General features: G+C 50.9%; 1 protein-coding gene across 9 annotated transcripts in view; it reads right to left on the minus strand.

Moving 5' to 3' along the window:
- Positions 1-324: 324 nt before the first annotated feature.
- ARMC9 (armadillo repeat containing 9) overlaps positions 325-27,096 on the minus strand; it is a 183,379-nt gene continuing 156,607 nt past the window's right edge. For 3 of the 9 annotated variants that reach the window (XM_070385231.1, XM_070385246.1, XM_070385236.1), the window contains exons 21-24: positions 22,928-23,064; positions 13,627-13,756; positions 4,783-4,955; positions 325-3,316 (exon numbers count right to left, since the gene is read on the minus strand). In XM_070385231.1, coding sequence (XP_070241332.1) covers positions 3,115-3,316; positions 4,783-4,955; positions 13,627-13,756; positions 22,928-23,064 — 642 coding nt within the window. In that variant the 3' untranslated portion in view covers positions 325-3,114. Of the gene's footprint in view, positions 3,317-4,782; positions 4,956-11,252; positions 13,085-13,626; positions 13,757-22,927; positions 23,065-27,096 lie in introns of those variants that run through there. The other 6 variants (XM_070385266.1, XM_070385251.1, XM_070385278.1 and 3 more) reach the window with 5 other exon arrangements.

Consider the following 27,096-nt stretch of genomic DNA (forward strand, 5'->3'; position numbering starts at 1 on the left):
TTGCACACAGAATGGAAGAGGTGCCCTGAAACTCAGTAACGTTTTCATGCAGTTCAGCAAACTATGGCTCATGGGCTGTCTGCCTATTTTTGTAAATAAAGCTTTATTGGAATAGGTGCTGGATCAAGGTTCTGCAAGCAGGGTAGGGTCACAGAAGCACAGGCTCAGATCCTGTTTGTATTAAAAGTTTGAGACTTTGTCATGGATTTTTTGTGTTAATCTTATTTATTTGTGCTTTTTTTTTTTTTAAAGCTCCTTTGATTTGGGCCAAGTCCTTTCCAATGTCCTGAGTGAGCCCTTTTATCTGCTGCTGCTGCTACTGCTAAGTCACTTCAGTAGTGTCCAACTCTGTGCGACTCCATAGACCGTAGCCCACGAGGCTTCCCTGTCCCTGGGATTCTCCAGGCAAGAACACTGGAGTGGGTTGCCATTTCCTTCTCTAATGCATGAAAGTGAAAAGTGAAAGTGAAGTCGCTCAGTTGTGTTCGACTCTTAGCGATCCCATGGACTGCAGCCCACCAGGCTCCTCCGTCCATGGGATTTTCCAGGCAAGAGTACTGGAGTGGGGTGCCATTGCCTTCTCCCCCTTTTATCTGACTGGATCTCAAATCTCTACCTGATTATTACATTCCCACCAAGGGTCATCATTTAGGCTATTGCTGGACATTTACATCCTTTTGTGAATGAAGATCAAGTCCTACTCAGGAGAAATCAGAGGGCCAGGTAACCAGAGAGCTGGGGTCAGCTTCCAGGGAAAGAAGGGCTCTTCCTAAAGGTCCCCATTTCTTAAAAGTTCCACAGACTCCTCTCCGTGGCCTCCCTCGGTAGGTGTCATGGGCAAAGCCTAGGAGCTGTAGGATTTGGTCTCCGGATGACCTGTGAAAACATTTTGGTTTATTTGTGTATTTGATTCTCGCCCCTCCCCCACCTTAGACTGTGGTTGTATCTGGCTCCCCATTAGGCCTACACATAGCTGGAATATTTATGCTAGTTGGTATTTTCTAAAGTCTCTTTTGCACCATCAGCCCTGGGATGCATAAGTGTGTGTCTGCAAGAGGGCTCTCCCAGAGGCCATATTTACTCCCCAGAGAACCACCCAGACCGCACCTGGTGACCTCAGTGTAGTCTGTCCACATTTTTTTTTTACCCTAAGTGGCCAGACATCTTCAAATCAGACTTGAGCTCATCTGTGGGCCTGAGGAAGAAACAGAAGTCACCCTGGCTTCAGGGAGACCGTGGGCGGTAACGGACAAGTCACCCACTCCCTCTGGATTCTGGAGACAGGACTGCTCTCTCGCCACGGCAGGGCCAGGCTGTGTCAGTCGGAGGCATGTGAGGAATCCGAAGGGAGTGGATTTGCTGGGAGAAAGGGAGAGATCTTTCCATGATGCTCCTCTGCTGTTCATCTGCAAACACTCTCTGCCTTTTCAGGGTTTCTCCAGGAGCGCTTCCATTTCAGGGACCCAGTCTCCACTTCTCTTGCTGGTCCATTATCCACAACACCAAGAGAAGCGTTTGCGTTTTCTCTTTATCCCTCCAGAGGTCAAGCCAGGAGTTCGGAGGGGCTGGAGGGCAGTGTTCTGCCCAGCCTTCTTCCCCCTGGAACAGAGAGGAACTCACATATTTCCAGAGGGTCAAGATGGGCTAGTCACATGACCACAGAGGTCTACTGTGCCCACCCTGGCACCACTGCCAAGCACTTGTGAAATTAACCCAGGGCCCGGCTCACGATGGGTCTACGGTCATCACAGGGCCAACCTGGCCTCTCGCCTGCTCCACCGTTCTTCTGTTGGCCTCTTCTGCCTGCTCTCCTCTGGAGTTGGGAGGATACTGAAAAACGCAACGTTGTCCTTTATTTATATCCCGTGGGGCCACCAAGATGACTCCCAGTGGGCCTGGCCAGGGCAGATGGACTGCCTGGGGGACAGCGCACGCGCGCGCGCACACACACACACACACACACACAAACTCACGCAGAGGCACATACACAAGTGCCATCTCAATACTCATCATTTTAGTTCAGTATTTCTGTTTTAGGCGAGGTCAGACTGCTACAGGCTTGGGTAACAGTGCTGACTCTGCAGGTGCACGTTCTTTCTGTCCCAGTGTTGTGGAATCCGGAGTCGCAAAACACACCTCGGAGGACACTTTAGACAGTGGAGTACGGTTCATTATGCCAGCATGTCCAAGGGGGACTCGGTTCCCAACAAGGACCCTGAAGTTTCTGAGAGGCCCAGTTTTATACCCCCCACTATGTGACAGGTTACATGTTAGCAACCTCTCTGTTGCATATGATTGAGTTTACAACAAGTAGGTGCTAGGAGAACAAACAATTAAGGTTAAAGGTGGGGGCGGACAATGATTATACATCAAGGGGGGATGTCTCCATGGTTAATCTAACAGGGGCAGCCTGACTTCAACTACAATCTCTGTTTGCCATCTGTAGGGAGGGAAGTCTCCAGGAGACCTGGTTTTCACTACCGACCATTTCCTCACTCCAGGGCTAGGGTCCAGGCCCAGTTCACATCCTGCCTTTAAGACGGATGACAGGCTTCAAGATGGAGGCTCTCCTGCTTTCCTCACACGGGCCCCAATACTAGGACTGGCCCTGATGTCACCCTTGGCAAGGAGGGAGCAATGGGCCTCCCCCACGGGGACCAGTCACCCTGCTGGGGGCACAGTCTGTGCTTGTGGTCTTAACGGACGGAGGGAGGGAAATGGCTTTAAACTGGTCAACCCTCTGAGCCCTTAGAACACGTGTGCAGAAGCACACGGCCGCTTTGGAACAGCCACATTCCAGCCACAGAGGGGAACACCCCATATTCTTTCCAGGTTTTAAGAGGAAGAAAATGCCAAGTCTGCCGCTCAGGCAGCCGATTTGAGAAGGACTTTCCTGTATTCTAACCCCCTTCTGTTTCCTCATACTTGGTCTGGGTAAGGAGAACCGGTTTCCTCCAAGGTCGAGGGCCTGCCTCTGGCTGAGCTGTCTGGCCCTGGCTCCCCGAGATGGACGAGCTCCCGGCTTTGGCTCTGCTGTCCCCTGCTGCCCTCCCAAGCTGGGTGCCAGTGGGGAGGGTGGGCAGGAAGGGCAGTGGCAGGACCCTGGGGCAGGGGCTATGGTGGGCCTGCTCCTGGACGCCTGGAGGGCTGTCCTCCTCGGGTCCTCGAGTCACCTGGTGGCGTGACAACAACCGTCTCGTCACTTTTGTCGTCTGCAGCTGCCAGCTGGCCGAGAGCAGGAAGCGGGCTGGTCACTGGGCGAAGGGACGGTGACAGCGGGGAAGAACCCATCCTCACTTCCTGGAAGACGGGTTGCCTGGAGAAGAAAAGCCAGGCAAGCTGCCAGCGCCAGGGCAAGCTTGGGCACAGAGACCCCCTCTGTCCCTGCACAAGCCCTCCTTTCAACGGGCCCTGTGCAAACTGAATGCAGAGCGCCTTCCTCCCGGTCACCTGCGCTGTGGCCGGGGGGCCCTGACTCACTGGGGTGGCCATGCACTTTCCTGACAGGAAGCTTGGTGTGGGGACTCAGTGAGCCTCGCTGCCAGCAGCTCCTGTGTTTGTGGAGGCCGAGGGGGTGGGTATGTGCTGCTCCCCACCCTGTGCGGCCAGCCAGCCAGGCAGCCCGCCTGCTCCTAGGCGCTGCTACTGTGGTTACTTCAGTGGGGGCGTCCAGCCTGACGGCCGGGCAGGGCCCTGGGGAAGCCGGTCTGCTTCGTTCCTGGCCGCTCTCTCCCTGTACTTGCTGGCGTTTCCTCGGGGCTCGTGTGTAGAAGCACTGTGGTGGGGAGATGGGGCCGGGGCTCCGCTGTGAGTTTCTCAGCAGAGAGGTGCTGAGAGCAGAGGGAGGCCTGCCCATCCCCACGGGCTGCCCAGACTTGGCCCATGAACCACGGTCCCAGCCCAGTGCTCCCTGGTTGGCCAGAGCGCCCAGGGCCCTGTCAGGAAGGAGGGGGCGGCCAGGACGCAGGACTCACACATCCTGAGTGTGACGGATTTTCTGCCTCTTGACGTCCTTTTGTTGGGTTTCTCTTTTGCCTTCCCTTATTTTTAGTAAAGCCCTATTGGAAAGTTCCAGGCTTGGGTTGGGGAGTGGGAGGGGCGGGGGTGGTCAACTGGCTGACTGGGAGGCAACACAGAAGTGGTCTTTATCAGGAGCAGAAGAGTGGGAGGGCGGCCCCAGGGACACAGCGGGGTCCCCTAGGGCCCACCCCACCCTCAGGCCCTCGGAGGGGGCCTCTCCACCCAGCCTGTGAGGAAGTACCTGCTTCTGTTTCCCACCAGAAGGTCGATTCTGGTTTCAGGGCTGACCCGTAAGCCCCCGGGTAGGGGGATCTTATCCCTGAGTGACTGTCTGGAAGGGTCTCCCTCTGCCAGCTTGTGCCTGAGCCGCTGAAGTGTGAAAGTCACTCAGTCGTGTCCGACTCTTTGCGATCCCATAGATTATACTGTCCATGGAATTCTCCAGGCCAGAATACTTGAGTGGGTAGCCGTTCCCTTCTCCAGGGGATCTTCCCAACCCAGGGATTGAACCCAGGTCTCCTGCATTGTAGGGGAATTTTTACCAGCTGAGCCACCAGGGAAGCCCACGACCCGCTGAGGCCAAGGGCAATTTCTTAAACAGAAAGATGAGTGAAGAACCGGTCCCTGGGGCAAAGGAAGCGGGCAGCTAGGGCCCTGGTCTTGTGGGGAGGGGAGATGGGCCTTTCCCCTTGGTCTGGTGGGCATGGAAGGAGCACGAATCAGATGGGGAAGCCCAGTGCCCTCCCGTGCAGGGTGACTTACTCTGCAGGCTCCTTGTGGAAGAGGTCTTGGAGCTGGGACGGCTGGCCTGCTGGGGGCCACATGAGGAGAACTGAGGGCCCAGAGCTGATGACTTGACCTTGGGTGGGTTCATGTCCAGCATCTCTGGGGTGCGGGGGGCCCGGGGCTTGCAGGAGAAGCTTGATGTGAATCCCCTGGAACAAAACATCCAAGCTAAAGTCACAGGAGGAAGAAGGAAGGACTCCCCCTTCTGGCTCTAAGAGATGCCAGCCAGGCACCATCCTGGGCACCGGGGGGTGGGGTGGGGTAGAGCAGGGCACCTGGTGGCATAAATCCCTGCCCGTGGAGCTCACACTTTGGGGGAGGAGGGAGATGATGAGAGAGGAGATTGAAGGCAAGGAGCAGAATAGGGAACCTGAGAGAGTATTACAGTGTCAGATCCAGTGGCCAGGAAAGGTGTGTCTGGCTCCAGTTAGTTCCATGTCCCAGTCCCTGGAACCCTACATGACAACAGGAAATCAAGGCTGCAGGTGTGAGGTTATCCTAGATTACTGGGATATCTGTAATCACAAGCGTCCTTAAAAGTGGGAGAGAAGCAGAGGAAGAAAGAGAAATAGGCTCGGCTGTGGGAAAAAAGACACAGATACAATGCCACTGGCTTTGAGGATGGCGGAAGGGGCCACAGTGCTTTTCAGGTGGCGCTAATGGTAAAGAACCCGGCTGCCAATACAGGAGCCGTAAAAGATGCTGGTTTGATCCCTGGTTCGGGAAGATCCCCTGGAGGAGAGCATGGCAACCCACTCCGTTATTCTTGCCTGGAGAGTCCCATTAGAGAGAGGAGCCTGGCGGCTGCAGTCCATAGGGTCACAAAGAGTCAGACACAACTGAAGCGACTTCACATATGCACGCAGGAAGGGGCCACAGGCCCAGGAGGGCAGGAGGCTTCTTGAAGCCAGAGGGGATAGCAGAGAGATTCTTCCCTAGACCTCCAGGGTATAACCTGTCTTGTGGACACCTTGATTCCAGCCCATGAAGACCCATGTGGGACTTCTAATCTACAGAACTGGAAAATAATAAATTCGTGCTTATTTAGTGACTAAATTTGTGCAACTGGAAGTTTATTACAGCATCAACTGGAAGCTGACTTTAGATGGGGTGACCAGGGAAGGCCACAATGAGAAGATGACATTGAGCCCCCAAACAACCCTGCGAAGCAGGCATTACTACCCCATTTTTCAGATGTCGAAACTGAGGCTCCAAGTCGGTCAAGTTTCCCAAATTTACACACATAACAAGCAGGCAGTGAACCTGGTGGGATCTTACAGCCAGCCATTCTCCAGACACCCTCAGGACCCCAGCCCAGTGGGTCGGCTTCACAGAGACAAGAGGCCACATCTTAGAGCCTGTTCCCTCCTTCCTACCAGTGCCCGCAGCCACTGCAGCTGGGGTTGGGGACATGATTCCCCCACCCAAACCTTTGCTCCCTGGCTGTCACTGAGGTATATACATGCTCAACTTTTATTCCCATCTCAACTTCTGTTGCTATTGTTGTTCCGTCGCTCGGTCGTGTTGGACTCTGTGACCCCATGGATGGTAGCACACCAGGCTCCTCTGTCCTCCACCATCTCCCAGAGTTTGCTCGACTTCTGGGGACTTTGCTATGTGTCCGTTTTTCTGACACCTAACTCTGAAGACTGGGGTCCCGGGGGCCGTCACCCAGGGCTGTGGTCACCACTGACTGAGCTGATGTAAGCGCCATCTCAGCTCCCAGCAGGCAGCAGGGGCTCCTGGTCTGACCTTCCTTCAGTAGGTGGGCATCTCGGTCTGCAGGCTGCAAGTGTGAGTGGGCAGCAGACACTGTGAGCGTGGCTAGTAAGGGGGGTGGTCTCCCCACCGCACCCCCAGGACAGAGAGATGCTGACCGGCTGCAGGGCTCCTAGTGGGCCGTGTGTGTGTGTGTGTGTGTGTGTGTGTGTACACTGTGCTGGGGGCTGAAACTGAGGACTGGGGCAAGTGAAGGATCTGGTGGCAGGGAGGAGGGTAAGGGCCCTGGAATGGCCTGGACTCTGTCTCGCTCTGTTGCTTTCTAGCCGGTGAGGGAGTGAGCAATCTGCTGACATCTCAGGAGCCTCAGTTTCCCCACCTGTGAAATGGCTTCTGTAGCACAGCTCTGAAGGTTCTGTGAGGTGGTATCCCTGGGCCAGCTGTGGTAAAGCGCCCCATAAACGGGGATGATGGCTCTGGGGAGTGAGACTAGGGAGGCAGCTGCATAATTTGTTGATTCATTTCATTATGCTTCCCTTTTTTTTTTTACATTGAGAATCTATTACTTTAATCATCAGAAAAATAAAACTTAAATATTTGAAAAGTTTCCAAATTCAAATTTAGAAAAAGACGTGTAAAAAAACTGCCTGTACTTTAGACAAGAAATCTTTCATACCTGGTTGAAAAGGATAGAGGAGATTTAGCCCTCTTACAATTTTTTAACTTTTTTTTTCCTTTAAAAAGCAAATTTATTTTCATGTCATGTATAACATTGTCCTTCCAGGTGAACTGCCTCAGAGCAGCAATTTGGTCTAGTCCACCTTTGATATCCACTGTCCAGCACAGTTCTGAGCACACATGTGCTAAGCTGCTTCAGTCGTGTCTGACTCTTTGCAACCCCATGGACTGTAGCCCGCCAGGCTCCTCTGTTCATGGGATTCTCCAGGCAAGAATACTAGACTGGGTTGCCATTCTTCCTCCAGGGGATCTTCCCGACCCTGAGCACACACCCATGTGCATTATCAGTGAATGAAAGAAATGTAAAAAGTTAGAGTATACTGATCAGATGAAAGAGTATGCAATCATCGTAAATAATGTGGGGGCTACTCAGGCACATGAGAGAGAATGTAGTGAGGCTCAGAATAGAAGAAAAAAGCTGCTGTATAACCCAGGGAGCTCAACTTGGTGCTCTGTGACAACCTAGAGGGGTGGGATGGGGTGGTGGGAGGGAGGTTCAAGAGGGAGGGGACATATGTATACTTAGAGCTGATTCACACTGTTGTACAGGAGAGACTAACATACCAATGTAAAGCAATTATCCTGCAATTAAAAATAAATTAAAAACAAAGTAAACACAAACACACACACCCAAAAATCCCAGAGCAATACAGCGTGCTCAGTTGCTAAGTCCTGCCTGACTCTTTGTGACCCCATGAACCGCAGTCCGCCAGGCTCCCCTGTCCATGGGATATACCAGGCAAGACTACTGAAGTGGGTTGCTATTTCTTCCTCCATGGGATCTTCCCGACCCAGGGATCTAACCCACATCTTCGGCATTGGCAGCCGGATTATTTACCACACAGCCACCTTGGAAGCCCTTGGAGTGACACAGAAAGTGAAGGTGAAAGTGGCTCAGTTGTGTCCGACTCTTTGTGGCCACGGTTCTCTAGGCCAGAATACTGGAGTAGGTAGCCTTTCCCTTCTTCCCAACCCAGGGATTGAACCCAGGTCTCCTGAATCGCAGGATTCTTTACCAGCTGAGCCACAAGGGAAGTCCAAGGGAGTGATACAGAGCAGCATGTAAATCTGACTGCAAGTGTGTGAAACAGGCATGCACTGCTGACACCTTTCTGACACATACAATGAAGCTTTTCTAATTTTGAGATATATATTCTTTTGTTTGTTTGTTTTTGGCTGTGCCACATGGCTTGCAGGATCTCAGTTCTCTCTCCAGGAACTGAACCCAGACTACAGCAGTGAAAGCCCAGAATCCTAACCACTAGACCTCCAGGGAACTCTCTAATGTTGAAATTTGTTATCATTGTTATGGTGGTAAAATATACATAACATAAAATCTTGATTGTTTTAAAATGCAGCCCCTTTACACTTTCAGTTCAGTTCAGTCACTCAGTCATGTCCGACTCTTTGTGACCCCATGAACCGCAGGATGCCAGGCCTCCCTGTCCATCACCAACTCCCGGAGTTCACTCAGACTCACGTCCATCAAGTCGTGATGCCATCCAACCATCTCATCTTCTGTCGTTCCCTTCTCCTCCTGCCCCCAATCCCTCCCAGCATCAGAGTCTTTTCCAAAGAGTCAACTCTTCACATGAGGTGGCCAAAGTACTGGAGTTTCAGCTTTAGCATCATTCCTTCCAAAGAAATCCCAGGGATGGTCTCCTTCAGAATGGACTGGTTGGATCTCCTTGCAGTCCAAGGGATTCTCAAGAGTCTTCTCCAACACCACAGTTCAAAAGCATCAATTCTTCAGCGCTAAGCTTTCTTCACAGTCCAACTCTCACATCCATACATGACCACTGGAAAAACCACAGCCTTGACTAGACGGACCTTTCTTGACAAAGTAATGTCTCTGCTTTTGAATATGCTGTCTAGGTTGGTTATAACTTTCCTTCCAAGGAGTAAGCGTCTTTTAATTTCATGGCTGCAGTCACCATCTGCAGTGATTTTGGAGCCCCCAAAAATTAAGTCTGACACTGTTTCCACTTTTTCCCCATCTATTTCCCATGAAGTGATGGGACCAGATGCCATGATCTTCGTTTTCTGAATGTTGAGCTTTAAGCCAACTTTTTCACTCTCCACTTTCACCTTCATCAAGAGGCTTTTTAGTTCCTCTTCACTTTCTGCCATAAGGGTGGTGTCATCTGCATATCTGAGGTTATTGATATTTCTCCTGGCAATCTTGATTCCAGCTTGTGTTTCTTCCAGTCCAGCGTTTCTCATGATGTACTCTGCATATAAGTTAAATAAGCAGAGTGGCAATATGCAGCCATGAAAAGCCTACATGCAGGTAAACTTTATGTGGCAGTGTCGTGGGGCTGCGGCGCCCAGGTATCTGATCAAACACTGCATATTTCTGTGCAGGTGTCTCTGGACAAGGCAGACATTCCACAGGGGGTACGCTGAGTAAAGCAGACTGCCCTCTAGAAAGCGAGTGTGCCCCATCCACTCGCTCTTGGGTTCTGGACTTGCCTCTGCAGCCACATGAGCCGATTCCTTAATTAAATCTCTTTCCACACACACTTCCTGTTGGCTCTGTTTCTCTGGAGAATCCTGACTAATATACCTAAGAGCGGGCCTCCTCTTGGCTCTGGGACATGACCTTTGTTTGACTGGGGTCGTGTTGTTGCCATGAAAGAACATCTCAGACACATCCTCCCTCTGGCTGGCACCTCCCTCTGGCACTGGGGAAAGTGGCCCTTGGCAGACACCAGGGAACCACCCCTTCGGCTTGGCAGATCCTTCCCCTCCATGGGGTCCCCACCTGGGCGGCTGCAGGAGGCAGATGTGTTGACTGGGGGTGCTGGTCACTGTCGCTGAACTCCGGGGGGTGATGAGTTTGGGGCCCCCTGGAGAGGACACTGTGGGAGGCAGGGAGGGATGGCTGTCGGGAAGGGTCAGCTTGGCCCCTGAGCAGCCCCCCAGCCCCCTCAAGCCCCTGCATGGTGTGAGCTTATGGTCTAGGGAGTCAGGAGCTAGAGCCAGGAAATGGCGATGGTCTGGCCGGGGATGCAGCCAGATTAGGGCAGAGCAGAAAGAGCACATGGGAAGCACACGTGGATAGCAGTCGCCTCCAACTCAGGAAGATGTGACCGGCTGCAGGAACACACGGTGCTGGGTCCTAGAAAAAGGTGAAGGTCGATCGATATATTGGTAAATTGGGAGGTGCCCTGCAAGGTAGGCAGTTATGTATCAGAGAAGCCTGGCTGGCTTCTATGATCTCTGCTCGTCAATAGGAACATTGTGTTGGAAGGGAGTCACAATAAAAAGTTTCTGGAGATATTTAATCTTTACTTGTGTTTGGAATGCTGCTGAGTCATAATCCCAGAGCTGAGATTCCCACGGCAGAACATCCCCGTCTCCCTTCATTTCTTTGGAGGGAGATACCGTCTGCATTAAGATACGAATCAAAGCGCTCAGGGCTTGCCTAAGTGGACTCTGCTCATCAAAGTACCTAACTTGGTCATTGCTGTGGAATTTCATCTGGACTGCAACAAAGTCCAGAGGGGAGAAGGGGGCTGGGAAGAGCGTGGCGGCTGGGGAGGGAGCATGCCGGATGAAGGCAAATTTCACACACGGATATTCAGTGAGGGTGCACACATGTCTGTATAAATACTCAGGCTACTCCAATTTCCCTGACCTCCTGGTTCTGTAATTTCTTTTAGCTCAATATTGTCATATATCCTTTGGGAACAAATGTGAGGAGGGAAAAGCATATATGGGACATATATGTAAGGGCTTCCTGGTGGCTCAGTGGTCAAGAATGTGACTGCAATGCAGGAGATTCCCGGGTTTGATACCCGGGTTGGGAAAATCCCCTGGAGAAGGAAAATGGCAACCTGCTCCAGTATTCTTGCCTGGAAAATGCCATGGACAGAGGAACCTGGAGGGTTACAGCCCATGGGGTCGCAAAGAGTCGGACACAACTTAACCACTAAACAACCACCACAGACATACGTAAAATCTCGTTCTTCCTTATTTTTTAAAAGCCACAATACTTGCGGCTGGGCAGAATTTTGACAGTTTGCTTCCCATCTCAGGCTGGCACTGGTAGACGTCTGTGGGGCAGTGAGAGCTCTGACTGGAGGAGCCCACTCCCTCACCCGCCCTCGGCCACACGGAGGGAATGTCCAGACAAATGCCATCCTGGTCTGGCTGGGCTCCTCGGCATCTCCGTGTGGATGACGTGCCAATGCCGTGCAGAGCAGGGCCCCAGCAGATGGCGGGCGGCCAGTGGGCGGGCAAGGCCATGTGACGTCTGGGCAGCCTGGCCCCTCACCTTCCCGGAGGTGACAGCTGGAAACCAACCCTGTACTTTCCAAGGTTGGGGGGTCAGCCCCTCTAGGTCGGGACTGACAGATTTCCCTGGGAAAGTGCCTTGGTTCTCCTTGGGATAAATGCTTGTTTTCTTTGAAAATGCATTTTCATAGTCTGGTTAACATTTATTCAAAGCTAAGGACTGTAAGAGGCGGAGAGAAAAAGGAAAAGGAAGACGTGGGCTGTGGGGAGGCTGTGCACTGGTAGAGTCTGAACCTTTTCACTCCTGGCTTCCAGGAAGCCAATTTCACAGCAAGATCAGTTGCTGGAAGCCACTGGAGCTGCAATTATCTTTACACCACCTCAAAGTCAGGGCTAAGCAATGCGGGCTATCATTTTGTCTACCAACGACCCACATCCAGGGCTCCAGGGCCTTCCTTCTCCCCACAAGTAAGGGCCCAACCCAGCCAACTCATCTTCTGGGGCCAGAGGCTGCCCTCCTTTACAGACTGAGAGAGTGGAGCTGTCAAGCCAGACAGAGAGCCACGCTCTCTTCTTTTCTCCTAGGGATTCATCCAATGTGTATTTTTGAGCTCCTGCTCTATGCCAGGAACACGGGGGATAAACACCCTACACATGGCCCCCGTCTTTGAGGACAGTGGGAGAGTCATGGAGCACGTGACTATACAGCGGAACTCTGGCTCACCATCTTTGACACCTTCTGCCCCGTAGACACATCCAGGACTGTCCCCTCCCCAGTCCAGATCCCAAGGTCCTTGTGGCTCATCCCTATACAGCCCTGCCGCCCTTCTGCCCTTGAAGCAGGAAAGGAAGGTGCAAGGTAGCTGCCTGCTCAGAGGGGTAGGCTTTGGCAGTCTCCCCGCCCCTCCTCTCCCTGACTTTCTCGCCAGTGGGTGCAGCGCTGCTGGGCCTTCTGCCTGTCCTCAGGGGTCCCTGACCCCTCCAAGGTGTCCAGCAGCTTCTAGAACCCAGCAGGAATCCCTGTTTCTGTGGCGTTTCCATCAGTGGGAGATTGCAAGAAGGCAGGAAGGTCCCTACAGGGGAGGGCCGGTGGGCTGGTTTCTCAGACTCCCCTGCACTGTGATGGGGGCCACATCTGCAGGGGGTGGGTAGTTTCAGGCCTTGAGGGGCCTAGAATGCAGGCCTCCCACAGCCTCACCCAGCTCCACAAGGCCCCACTGCTGGAGGAGCTGCAAGTCAGCTGTGACCACAGCGGAGGTGGGGGCCTGCTCACTGCAGACACAATAACGGACGTTCCTCCCTGTTCTAAGGGGAAAGTGGGGCACGGATGGCCTGACCGGTCACCATGGCAAAATTCCTCTAATCAGAGACTCCAAGGGTGTTGTCATGATGCTCAGCATGACTCTCTAGAGCAGTGTTTTAGCACAGGAGCGAGGCTCCTCTGTCTTGAAACTTGCAGCCTGCAGGGCGCTGTGGGGCCGGGAGGAGGAAGTAGTGGGCGGCGGTCAGGAGACAAGTTGGGTCTGAGTCCAGGGCCAGGCCCCTCCCCCAAGCAGGTTCTCTCAGATCTGAAAGAAGGAGCCTGTAAGATCATTAAAAAAAAAAAAAAAGTCCTTTCGAGATTCTAAAGAATCCCTCCTCACCCACTGAGTGCCGGTTTGTGCTCATTTGACACAGAGGAACAGAAAACATCTTTTTTTTTTTTTCTTCCTGGGGGTCCAGTTTCTGTTTTAGGAAGCTGACATATGAGCCAAACCCTTGTACTGACCTCAGGCCTCACCTTTCTCCCCTCCACAGCCCCCTCTCCAAAAGCGAACTGCTAAGAGAGGCCACTGACCTCAAATTACTTCTCTTCACTCACCCTCCCAAACGTGTTCACCCAGCAGTTCTTAAAACAAGTCCCTTGGGTGTGTTTGTAAGTTTTTCTCTCCTTCCGGCCTGACGACTGGTGATTCTCAGGAGGGCAGATCCCTCCCCTTGGGCTCTGAGGTTGTCAGACGAGCTGACCACACTCCCCTGAGGGTCTCAGAACCGCACTTGGGCCCCCAGTGGGAGGCCCCTTTGCCTCCATCATCAGAGGCTGGGCCTCAGAGGAGCCCTTCCGGGACACCGCTCCACCCCTACCTGGTGGTGTCTCCACTTTCTGGGGCCCGGGGCCCCTCTCGAGACTGGCTTGGGGCCCCTGCTGGGGGCAGACGAGGCTCTCCCTGACGTCCTGCTGGCGACCACTCTCCCGGCTTGGCGTCGGTGGCGGCTGAGAGGAGTCAGGAGAGAGAGCTCAGTTGACCTCTGCTCTGGAAGCTCTTTGAAGATGCTCTTTACTGGGCTGGACCCCGGAGCCAAGAAAAGCACACAGCCTGGGGGCCAGTCCCTCACGGCTCCCCTCCCCGGCGCCTATGGATGGGGACTTGTTTACTTGTGCAGGTTGGGACCTTTCCAGATGACCACTTCGGGTACTTGTAACCTGAGGGTGCAGTGGGCACGCTCTGGTTGGAACACACGCAGGCAGGGAAGATCAGACCCTCTGCCCTGTGGCCTGCCCCCTCCCCACCCCTGCCCCCACCTCTTGGGAAAAGCCAACAAAACCTGGAATTGTCTCCTGGGCCCCCTGCTTGGCACTGATGCACAGTTGCCCAGAGGCACACTGAAAAACTATTCATGTCTGTTTGAAATTCAACTTCAGCTGGGTGTCCTGTGTTTTTATTTGCCAAATCTGGCAACCCCAGAGGTGGGGCTCTCTGAGCCTCCCCTGGATCCTTCAGGGCTGAATCCCTGCCCTCCCACAAGGGCAGGAACCTCCCTAATACTGCCCAGCAAGGACCAGGCACCTGGGTCACCCCCAGATCACAGGGAACAGTGGGAGAAGTTCCCGATAACACTGCTGAGGGTCCCTCCCCAGGGTCTGGGGACGGGCCTGTTCTGTACTTCAAATGACATGCACCCCTCCTTCTCCAGCTCAAAGGGGTTCATGTCACTGTCACAGCAACACTGTGATAGTTTGAATTCACTGCCCCTTTAACCCAAGCTCCTTTCAGCTCATTAAAAAAAAAAAACAAGAATCTCTCTAGCACCTTTGCAATGGCCTCAGCTTTATCTTAAATAATCTTCCCTACCTAAACAGACATTTCTCTAAAGAAGACATTCAGATGGTCAACAGGCACACGAAAAGCTCCACATCACCAATTATTAGAGAAATGCAAATCAAAACTACAGAGTGATATCACCTCACGCTGGTCAGAATGGCCATCATCAAAAAGCCTACAAATGACAGATGCTGGAGAGAGTGTGGAGAAAAGGGGACCCTCCCACACTGTTGGTGGGAATGCAGATTGGTGCAACCACAATGGAAACCAGTATGGAGGTTCTCCCACACTGTTGGTGGGGATGCAGATTGGTGCAACCACAATGGAAAACAGTATGGAGGTCCTCCCACACTGTTGGTGGGAATGCAGATTGGTGCAACCACAATGGAAAACAGTATGGAGGTTCTCCCACACTGTTGGTGGGAATGCAGATTGGTGCAACCACAATGGAAAACAGTATGGAGGTTCTCCTACACTGTTGGTGGGAATGCAGATTGGTGCAACCACAATGGAAACCAGTATGGAGGTTCTCCTACACTGTTGGTGGGAATGCAGATTGGTGCAACCACAATGGAAAACAGTATGGAGGTTCTCCTACACTGTTGGTGGGAATGCAGATTGGTGCAACCACAATGGAAAACAGTATGGAGGTTCTCCTACACTGTTGGTGGGAATGCAGATTGGTGCAACCACAATGGAAACCAGTATGGAGGTTCTCCCACACTGTTGGTGGGAATGCAGATTGGTGCAACCACAATGGAAAACAGTATGGAGGTTCTCCTACACTGTTGGTGGGAATGCAGATTGGTGCAACCACAATGGAAACCAGTATGGAGGTTCTCCTACACTGTTGGTGGGAATGCAGATTGGTGCAACCACAATGGAAACCAGTATGGAGGTTCTCCTACACTGTTGGTGGGAATGCAGATTGGTGCAACCACAATGGAAAACAGTATGGAGGTTCTCCCACACTGTTGGTGGGGATGCAGATTGGTGCAACCACAATGGAAAACAGTATGGAGGTTCTCCTACACTGTTGGTGGGGATGCAGATTGGTGCAACCACAATGGAAACCAGTATGGAGGTTCTCCCACACTGTTGGTGGGGATGCAGATTGGTGCAACCACAATGGAAAACAGTATGGAGGTCCTCCCACACTGTTGGTGGGAATGCAGATTGGTGCAACCACAATGGAAAACAGTATGGAGGTTCTCCCACACTGTTGGTGGGAATGCAGATTGGTGCAACCACAATGGAAAACAGTATGGAGGTTCTCCTACACTGTTGGTGGGAATGCAGATTGGTGCAACCACAATGGAAACCAGTATGGAGGTTCTCCTACACTGTTGGTGGGAATGCAGATTGGTGCAACCACAATGGAAACCAGTATGGAGGTTCTCCTACACTGTTGGTGGGAATGCAGATTGGTGCAACCACAATGGAAACCAGTATGGAGGTTCTCCTACACTGTTGGTGGGAATGCAGATTGGTGCAACCACAATGGAAAACAGTATGGAGGTTCTCCTACACTGTTGGTGGGAATGCAGATTGGTGCAACCACAATGGAAAACAGTATGGAGGTTCTCCTACACTGTTGGTGGGAATGCAGATTGGTGCAACCACAATGGAAAACAGTATGGAGGTTCTCCTACACTGTTGGTGGGAATGCAGATTGGTGCAACCACAATGGAAAACAGTATGGAGGTTCTCCCACACTGTTGGTGGGAATGCAGATTGGTGCAACCACAATGGAAAACAGTATGGAGGTCCTCCCACACTGTTGGTGGGAATGCAGATTGGTGCAACCACAATGGAAACCAGTATGGAGGTTCTCCTACACTGTTGGTGGGAATGCAGATTGGTGCAACCACAATGGAAAACAGTATGGAGGTTCTCCTACACTGTTGGTGGGAATGCAGATTGGTGCAACCACAATGGAAACCAGTATGGAGGTTCTCCTACACTGTTGGTGGGAATGCAGATTGGTGCAACCACAATGGAAACCAGTATGGAGGTTCTCCTACACTGTTGGTGGGAATGCAGATTGGTGCAACCACAATGGAAACCAGTATGGAGGTTCTCCTACACTGTTGGTGGGAATGCAGATTGGTGCAACCACAATGGAAACCAGTATGGAGGTTCTCCTACACTGTTGGTGGGAATGCAGATTGGTGCAACCACAATGGAAAACAGTATGGAGGTTCTCCTACACTGTTGGTGGGAATGCAGATTGGTGCAACCACAATGGAAAACAGTATGGAGGTTCTCCCACACTGTTGGTGGGAATGCAGATTGGTGCAACCACAATGGAAACCAGTATGGAGGTTCTCCTACACTGTTGGTGGGAATGCAGATTGGTGCAACCACAATGGAAAACAGTATGGAGGTTCTCCTACACTGTTGGTGGGAATGCAGATTGGTGCAACCACAATGGAAAACAGTATGGAGGTTCTCCTACACTGTTGGTGGGAATGCAGATTGGTGCAACCACAATGGAAACCAGTATGGAGGTTCTCCTACACTGTTGGTGGGAATGCAGATTGGTGCAACCACAATGGAAAACAGTATGGAGGTTCCTCAAAAAACTGAAAACAGAGTTGCCATATGATTCAGCAACCCCACTCCTGGGCATATAGGCAGACAAAACTATAATTCAAAAAGATAAATTCACCGCTATGTTCATAGAAACATTATTTGCGATAGCCAAGACACAGAAACATCAATGTCCACTAACAGATGAATGGATAAAGACGTGGCACATGTATGCAACGGAATACTACTCAGCCATAAAAAGGGACGAAGTTGGACCATTTGCAGAGATGTGGATGGACCTAGAGACTATCACACAGAGTGAAGTCAGTCAGAAAGAGAAAAAGAAATACCATACGATATCACTTGACATGTGGAATCTAAAATATGACACAAACAAACTATTCTATGAAACTGAAACAGGCTCCTAGACATAGACTACACACTTGCGGTTGACAGGGGGAGAGGGATCAGGGAGGGGTGGACTGGGAACTTGGGATTAGCAGATGTAAACTATTATATATAGGATGGATAAACACCAAGGTCCAACTATACAGCATAGGGAACTATATTCAAGATCCTGTGAGAAACCATAATGGAAAAGAATAGGAAAAAAGAATGCATATACATGTGTAACCGAATCACTTTGCTCTAAGAGCAGAAATTAACACAGCATTTTAAATCAACTATACTTCGATTTAAAAACAAAAAGAATCCTCCCTGCAGGTTTCCTCAAACCCACGGCACGGGGGTACAGCTTTGACTTCCAGATAACTCTCTTTTGACCCAAACAAAGACTCTGTTTCTGGTACGGAACCCATGGGTGGCTTTATTTACAGTCCACACTGGACAGTCTCTGGGCTTCTCTGATAGCTCGGTTGGTAAAGAATCTGCCCGCAATGCAGGAGACCCTGGTTCGATCCCTGGGTTGGGAAGAGCCCCTGTAGAAGGGAAAGGCTACCCACTCCAGTATTCTGGCCTGGAGAATTCCATGGACTGTATAGTCCATGGGGTTGCAAAGAGTCGGACACGACTGAGCGACTTTCTCTCACTCATTCACTGGACAGTCTCCACCCAGAACTGTGACTGGAACTAGGATTTCAGCCTTCTCTGAGCTGCTCTTCAGTGGATAACTGGCCTGCTTGTCTGTGCTCTCTGCTGACTGGGCTTATAACAATGCTCAGGAGACCACACTTGGGTGTATAAAATAATGGTTGAGTGGCACCACACATAAGAGCTGGGCTGCACATGGAAAACCCCATGAGGGTCAATGGTGTTCCAAGATGGCGCCCAGGGGTAGGCAGCTCTCCAGGATCATGAGCTTTCCTGGGTGGGTGGCAGTGGGGGATAGGTGCCAAAGCCCCCTGGCAGGAGGGAGGAGGAACTGAGCTGGGCTCTTGGGAGAACTTCTTGGGTCTTCTTGGTTCAGCCACCCCTCCAGCCTCCCCTGCTCCCTCTGCTTAGGCCACACGGCAGACTTTCAGAGCAACCTCTATGGCCCCCGATGCCATCCTCTGATGCCATCCCCCGCCCGCCAAAAAAAATATATCTCCACTGAAAGAGCTGGGAGCTGGGAGGAGGAGGGCAGCTGCGTGCGTGCACCTGAAGCTTCCTGGGATAAACCACTGTTTCTCTACCTCTTCATCCATTTCAAACAGGGCTGGCATTTTCCCTCAGGGTCCACTGACAGGACATGCGATTTTGATATCCCAGCCTTGGTGGATAGGGAAGGAAATGAGAATAACTTTCCTCAGGCCAAAATCATACAAGATTCTAAGTCACATTCTTGGCTTTTCTTTTTTTTTTTTTTTCCCTTGGGAGCTATTTCCTTTTGGCTCTGTGGGCCTGAGTCCTTTGCTTAAAAATAATGTATTTTCTGGCCCCTCACAGAACTGATGGAGCCATGTAAGGATCCCACGGCCTCCTCATTCCGAGTCCTGCCTTAGTGCTGACGGAATGCACAGCCATGAAGGGGGGTGTCCTGAACAAACCTGATGTTTGGGTCGGGGTGCTGGGACCCCACGGGTCTTGAGTGGGGCATTAATTCCCAGCAGGGGTGAAGGTCATGTGTGAGGGGACCTGTTGGGGGGTTGGTGGCCTGGCGAGGCCAGAACGGGCTGAGGGGACAAGGTGAGCAGGTGCAGAGACTGGGGAGAAAGGGCTGGAGGAGGCAGGACTGGATGGGTGGAAGGGTCAAGAGGAAATCAGATCAGCTCTCACTGGGGAAGGAAAGAAATGGGACAGCAAGGATCAGGAGGGTCCTGCCACATGCTGCTGTCCTCTTCTTTCCTCGACCGAGGTGCTTGGTTGGCCGAGCCCAGATGCGGCCTCAGAACTAGCCTCAACACAGCATTTGAGCATGTTGGCTGAAGCCGGTCTGCACCCGTCCCCTCAAGGAGGTTGAGTGAAAAGAGGAAGAGAAGGTGGTGGCCAGACCAGATGGAAAGCTCACACTGGTCCACGGAGGAGGCGAGGGCCTGTGGTGGTTGTGCTGGGCAAGGAAGGAAGAATAGAAATCTACACCAGAAATGGAATCCATGCTCATTAAATGACCCCAGGAGTGGGGAAGGATCAGGGGGAAGGGATAGTTAGGGAGTTTGGGATGGTCATGTATACACTGATATAACTAAAATGGATAACCAACAAGGACCTACTTACTGTATAGCACACGGGACTCTGCTCAATGTCACGTGGCAGCCTGGATGGGAGAGGAGTTGGGGGGAGAATGGACACATGTATATGTATGGCTGAGTCCCCTCGCCGTTTCCCTGAAACTATCACAACATCGTTAATTGGCTATGCGTGCTCAGTTGCTAAGCTCTCTGTGACTTCATGGGCTGTAGCCCACCAGGCTCCCTTGTCCATGGGATTTTCCAGGTAAGAATGCTTGGGTGGGTTGCCATTTCCTCCTCCAGGGGATCTTCCTGACTCAGGGATGGAACCTGCATCTCCTGTGTCTCCTGCAGTGGCGGGCTGATTCTTTACCAGTGTGCCACCTGGGGAGCCTATCCCAATACAAAATAAAAAGTAAAAAAAAATTTTTAAATAAATAAATGACCCCGGGAAAGCCAATAAGCTGGACCCTTGGCTTCTTCAAGGGGAGAACATTTGTCCTATAAAGGGGTTTTGAAGGAGAACTAAGTAAGGGTGCTGGCCTGAGGAAGAGAGAAGGCATGGGGGTGGGTGTGTGCTCAGGTGTGTCTGATTCTTTGCGACCCCGTGGACTGCAGCCCACCAGGCTCCTCTGCCCATGGAATTTTCCAGGCAAGAATACTGGAGTGGGTTGCCATTTCCTTCTCCAGGGGATCTTCCTGACCCAGGGATCGAACCTGGGTCTCCTGCATTGGCAGGCAGGTTCTTTACCACTAGCAATACCTGGGAAGCCTCTGCGGGTGGGGGAAGTGATTAATATCTGGTATGTGGCAGGGGGAGTGAGGATGGACTGGGGGTCAGTGTAGGGGAGTCCACTGAGGCAGGAGGGCAGCAGGTGGGCTCCCAGCCAGGCCTGAGTGAATGAGAGTAGGTAGAGGATGGGATGAAAAGTATGGCCTCAGTGCTCAGAGCAGGCTCCTGGGTGCAGCGGTAGCATGGCTCCAGGTGGCCCATCTAGCAGGGCAGGTGAGTAGCTGCTGCCTCCCCAGGGAGAAGCACTGGGAAGGGCTGGTGATCCCAGGCATGAGTGCCCTGGTGGGTGCCCACCGTTTTCAAGCAAGGAACCAGAATTTGCCAGGGTCAAAAATAATTGTTCTTGAAAATAATAACGTCTACATCACCAGCAACATCAGCCACCACTCAGCTTCCTCCACCCTTGACAACCTCCAGTGACTCTACCCTACAGGTAATACCACGCCAAATCTTCCTAAAAGATAAGGCCACACTTAGAATCAATGCAAGACAGAGGGTCACCTTGGTGGCAATTTGGGTAAAACAAGGATGTTACTGATAAATAAATTAGCCTAAATGCAACTCTTTGGAAGAGTGGTGCTGTGTTCAGTCGTGCCCAACTCTTAGAGACCCCATGGACTGTAGCCCGCCAGGCTCCTCTGTCCATGGGATTTTCCAGGCAAGAACACTGGAGCGATTATTTCCTATTCCATTTCCTATTCCAGGGCATCTTCCTGATCCAGGGATTGAACCTACGTCTCCTGAGTCTCCTGCATTGGCGGGCAGGTTCTTTACCTCTGCACCACCTGGGAAGGCCAGCCCTATAGAGTTTGAAATCATTTTTAACTCAACAACAGTAGGTCAAATTGGCAAAAATCAGTAGACCACCTAAAACCTCCACCCTGGCAGCAGAAATCTCTAGGTAAACGACTGAGCTAACCATCTTTTAAAGAAGGCATATTAATGTTTGGAGCTCTAGCAAAACACATGTAAAATAACAAATGATCAAAGCTGGCATAAAAAAGCAACCCTCTAAAACTGCTGTAATCAAGAGACCCTTTCCCAGGGTAACCAAACAGCCTGGCTTTCTTCCGACTCTGTGACAGGTCTACTGCGCTGAATCAGGGATCAGACGCATTTGAATCCAATTCAGAGCAGATTAGAAAAGCTCACAGATGTTTCTCATACTGGAATCTGACCTGCTCCTCTTGTTGTTTTTCCTTTTTGAATGGAGAAATTGGAGTCTTATCTGATCTGTTCATATCCTTTTAATTTCCTCTTGAAAATTAAAAAAAAACAACTTTGTACATTTCTAATTCAAAGCATATATATATATTTTTTCTAGCATATAAAAAATACTTTTATTCCCCATCAGTCTCTAGTGAGCTCAACTAGAAGCTCTCTGGAGAGCTTCCCTGGTGGCTCAGTGGTAAATAATCCACCTGCCAATGCAGAAGACACGGGTTCGACCTCTGATCCGGGAAGATCCCACATGACGCCTGAGAATTTAAGCCCGTGCACCACAACTATTAAGCCTGTGCTCTGGTGAGCCCTGGTGGCTCAGATGGTAAGGGATCCGCCTGCAGGAGACCTGGGTTCGATCCCTGGGTTGGGAAGATCCCTTAGAGGAGGGCATGGCAACCCAACCCAGTATTCTTGTCTGGAGAATCCTCACGGACAGAAGAGCCTGGCAGGCTACTTGGGGTCTCAGAGAGTCGGACACAACTGCTCGACTAAGCACACTAGAGCTGGGGAGCCGCAACTGCTGAGCCCGTGTGCTGCATCTGCTGAAACTGCCAGCACTTGAGTCCGTGCTCTGCAACCAGAGGAGCCGCTCCAGTGAGAAGCCCGCGCACTGCCACTGAGAGCAGCCTCTACTCGCCGCAACTAGAGGAAAACCCAGCACAGCCAAAAATAAATGAATACAATTATTTTAAAAAATGTGTTTGGATCCCACACTAGCTTTTGCTCCTGGCTGCACATTTCTAACTCTGTTCAGCCTTCTACCGTGTGGCTGACCACCTCAGCGATAGAGCTGGGTCACCAGAGTTTTGGTCAAGGATCTACATTGTTCGGAGAGTTCTACTTCAAAGTCTCACATTTAAACGTGGCTTCCCCAGTCAGAAATCTTGCTCAAATAGCTTGCAGAGGGGAGCACTGGACACAGTGCTCTGAGAGAAGGGAGTCTGGAGGAAAAGCCCATGGTCAGGTCTGGCTGTGGGGTCACATGCCTGTGAACCTCTGTGACAGGGGGTAATGGTTGAGATCAGAGGGCTTTTCAAGAGCAGGTGTGAGGCTGAGGCCTTCCAGGGTTTGGAACTGCTGCAGTTTCATAAAATCCTGGGCATCAGCAGGCCCAGAGCTGCCCCCAGTCCCAGAGCTGTCCCCAGTTCTGGAGCTGCCCCCCCACATGCTGCCAGTTTTCTTACATGAAAAGGAAGGGCAAGGCTCGGGAGCAGCAGGTTTGCCCCCCCTGCAGACTGGAGTGTGGGTGTTTGGCAGGGACAGGAGGCAGCCATTTCTGGCATGCTGGGCCATCTGGGGAGAACTGAGATGATCGTCCAGCCTGGAGGAAAAAATGAAAAGCAGCAATCAATACAGAGAGGAGATATCTGACTGCCGACTACTGTGTAGCATCACAAACAAATACAGGAAGTGGAAGCACCTGAATGCCTTATGTTAAGCTAGTATTAGCAGATATTGGATGTCTTTAAGAAATAGGAAGTGCCCCTTGCCTCACTCATGTGAGCGCTTACACATTTTAAACATGGCTATTATTTTTCTAACACAGAGTTGGATCTATTGACTTTGGGTGATACGAGGACATAACATTTCAACCAAACAATTTAATTAAAGTATCAATCTTCTGGGCTTTCCTCCAAGGATGAAGCAGATTAGTGCAGGGATGAAATCAGTCAGAAAAGATGGGATGTGTCATAGCCCTGACAACAAGAGTTACTAGGCACAGGAGTGGGGAAGAACTTGTTCTCTGGAACACTATAATGGTGTGTGTCATGTCTAACGCTGCCACCTGGGTTGGTGGAGACTGGTCCACCCAGCAGACGTGCGCTGGGCACCTGCAAGAGGTGGTGGCCTGGGCAAGCACATCAGAGAGAGGCAGGATACCTTCACAGCAGATCCCGGGAGGGTTCTGCAGCGTGCACACAGCAGCTCGGTACTCGCATTCCATCTACGAGGAGACACGAGCCACCTGCTCTCAGCAAGGGCTTGGTGGGGACATACCATGGCAGGCCTGTCCCCACTCTGCCCAGAGTGGTACCCCATGAAACAGCTGTTCTTGAATGTCAGTTCCAGCAGCAAAGATAAGCAGACACCTAACTGCCCTGCAGGGCAGAAAAGCTTGTGTGTGTGAATGTGTATGTATTTCTATGTATATGTGTGTGTGTGAGTATATGTGTGTGTGTATGTACCTGTGTATATGTATGTGTGTGTGTGTGTGTATATGTAGTGTATGTATGAGTGTATGTGTGTATTGGTGTGTGTGTGTGTGTGACTCAGTCAGTTCTGATCTCTGGGCTGGGGTTTGCCAGGGGGCCGAAGAGGGAACATTTCCCAGCAGAGGTAGCACCATGAACAAGTAAGATGAAGCAAGAGGAGGCAAAAAGAAAGCATATATTTATACTGCTTTGTTACAGAGAGATTTAGGGCACCTGAAAAATGCAGGCCAGAGGGTACATAGTGTCCTGGGGAGCATGTGACTCTGAGGGTGGAGATGGGAGGGTGTCAATTAAGAAGGACCTGATCGGCCAGGGTTTGAATAGTTTGGTCTTGAAAGAGGGGTTCCCAAATAGTTCAGAGGTAAAGAATCTGCCTGGGAATTCAGGAACCAGAGGTTCGATCCTTGGGTCAGGAAGATTCCCTGGAGGAGGAAATGGCTACCTGCTCTAGTATTCTTTCCTGGGAAATCCCATGGACAGAGGAGCCTGGTGGGCTACAGTCCATGGAGTCACAAAGAGTCAGATATGACAGAGCGACTGGGCATGCACACCCTAAAGGAAATAGAAGACGCAGAAATGAGATTCCATGATGATGTGCTAGAAGGATCACTGTGTCTATGGTCCTGGAGGGCGGACTGTGGCAGGCAGAATGGTTTGGAGGCTCTGCCCAGGCTGGGGAGAAGGAGCTGGCTCAGGAGGGCAGAGAGGAGGTGCCAGAGCCAGGAGAAGGGGTGGCTGGGCACCCTGGGGTGGGATCCTGGCTCTGTGTCTGGGAGTATTAACTCCGTTCTCTGAAGCAGGGGCCTCAGAAGACAGGGGTGTTCACCTGAGAGGTACTGATCTGGGGGTGATGTGGGGACACACGTAGCTCTGGGGGCAAGAGTGGGCTGGAGTGGGAGATTTGGGTGTGAGCAGCGTGTAATGGAAACCAGAGGACCAGCAGGATGGGATGGGGACCTCAACACAGGACGGGGCCTGCACAGCAGTGTTTTAGGAGGAAGAGGGCGGAGAACTGGGGGACCAGCACACAGCGGCCACAGGGCAGAAGTTCGAAAGCTCCCAGGAGGGTGGTCAGTAGGGTCTAGGAGGTCATGGGTGTGACTGTGGCAGCGTTAACTTGAGGAAGTCACTGCCAGACCATGTGGGCTTCAAAGAAAGGAGGATGGCCCAGGGAAGTAGCCAGAGGGCCAGAAGGGAAGGGAGTCCAGGAGACACGGAGCCTGGGGACAGGCCTTGGGGAGGGGGTTGGGAGGCACCGTCAGATGCAGGGTGATGGAGAGTCCTGCATTGCACAGGGGCGACTGTAGTTGTTATTTTCAACCTTTCTTTTCTTGATTTTAAAACCAGCATTTATCACGAGAAATCAGGAAAACATAGAAAACAGATTGCCCTGTCCTCCCAATACCTAGACATGACTCCTATTAACATTTGATATCTTCTTTTATTTTGGTATCTTCTTTTAAAAGAGCAAATATATTCCTAAAAAAAAAACCAAACAAACAAAAAACCAAACTCAAAACTTAGGATTGCTATATTTGGCCAGCAGGTTAGATCCACAGTTTCATAATTTGCTTTTTCACTTAGTAGCGTCTTGTGAGGCTCTTCCCATTTATTAAATATTCTTCTAAAATGTTATTCTCAATACATTTTGTGTGGATAATAATTTAACCAGCCTCCTTTTTTGGGCATTTAGTAAAACAGTAACTCCTGTTGTGTGCACGTATGTATCTGATTATCTCAGTGTAAAACCCTAGGAATGGGATTACTGACTGCTAAAGTACTAGTGTCTGGAATGCGTGTAATGCATATTGTCACTAAGACTCTTGCTTTATCTACACATCTGGCATCACTAGGTTATCAGAGGACACTGGTTGGAAATGGAGACTCATGTAATCTTTTTAAAGAGGCGATCTGAAGATCCTGAGTCTTAGCCTTGTGCTGCCTGCCTGAGGGGAACCCCTATGCTCTGCCATCACCTACTTACCAAATTACGAATTACGAGCACTGTCTCTCTTCCCTACTAGGTAGCTTGCTCTGTGTGCTCCTGAGGGCAGGGACCACATTGTTTATTTTTGCACCTCTAGCAACTTTCCTAAAGGAAATCAGTCCTGAATATTCATTGAAAGGACTGATGCTGAAGCTGAAACTCTTAATACCTTGGCCACTTGATGTGAAGAACTGACTCATTTGAAAAGACCCTGATGCTGGGAAAAATTGAAGGTGGGAAGAGAAGGGGATGACAGAGGATGGGATGGTTGGATGGCATCACCGACTCAATGGACATGAGTTTGAGTAAGCTCTGGGAGTTGGTGATGGACAGGGAAGCCGGGTGTACTGCAGTCCATGGGGTTGAAAAGAGTCAAGACACAACTAAGCAACTGAACTGAACTGGGCAATTGGCACACAGAAGTGTTATAAATGTTCGTTAAATTGGCCTAACGGATGGAGTTGGTTATGGGGCAATGGCTTCGTTAGAATCAGAAGGTTCAGGGACTCCCCTGGTGGTCCAGTGGTTAGGACTCCACCCTTCCAATGCAGGGGGTACAGGTTCGACTCCTGGTCGGGGAATTTCAGGAAAATGAAGGGCTCTCATTCCTTGCAGGGAACACTTCGACAAGTCAGGGGAACACCATGTGTGCTCCCCAGGCAGGGAAGAATGTCCTCTTTTTTTCCTCTCTATAAGGTAGAACATTTGACCCAATTCACTGTGCCCATTGGTTGGATCTTGTATTTATTAGATTATCTTTGCCCTCCTTCCTGATTAAATATGCATAGGTTATTGTTGCCTCTCTGTAAAGCCAGGGTTTTAGTAACTTAAAAAAATTTTTTTAAATGATAATTCAGTGTCCTCTTTCCCATTTCAAACAAGATGAATTTTATTAGTTCCTCTTACTTCTTCCATTCAAAAAGATATTATATTTATAAACTGGATCTACTCATAGTTGATACTTGGCTATGGTCTAAATCAAAAGGTCGAGTACAAAACTTCTTAGATATAAATGATATTTGGGGGACAATTAGGGAATATTTATATGCTCATATTTTTAAATTAATGTTAACTTTTTAGGGTGTGACTATATGGTTAAAAATTATGGGCTTCCCTGGTATCTCAGCTGGTAAAGAATCCACCTGCAATGCAG

This window comes from Bos mutus, chromosome 2 (genome assembly GCF_027580195.1).
Source record: "Bos mutus isolate GX-2022 chromosome 2, NWIPB_WYAK_1.1, whole genome shotgun sequence".
NCBI classification, from domain to species: domain Eukaryota; kingdom Metazoa; phylum Chordata; class Mammalia; order Artiodactyla; family Bovidae; genus Bos; species Bos mutus.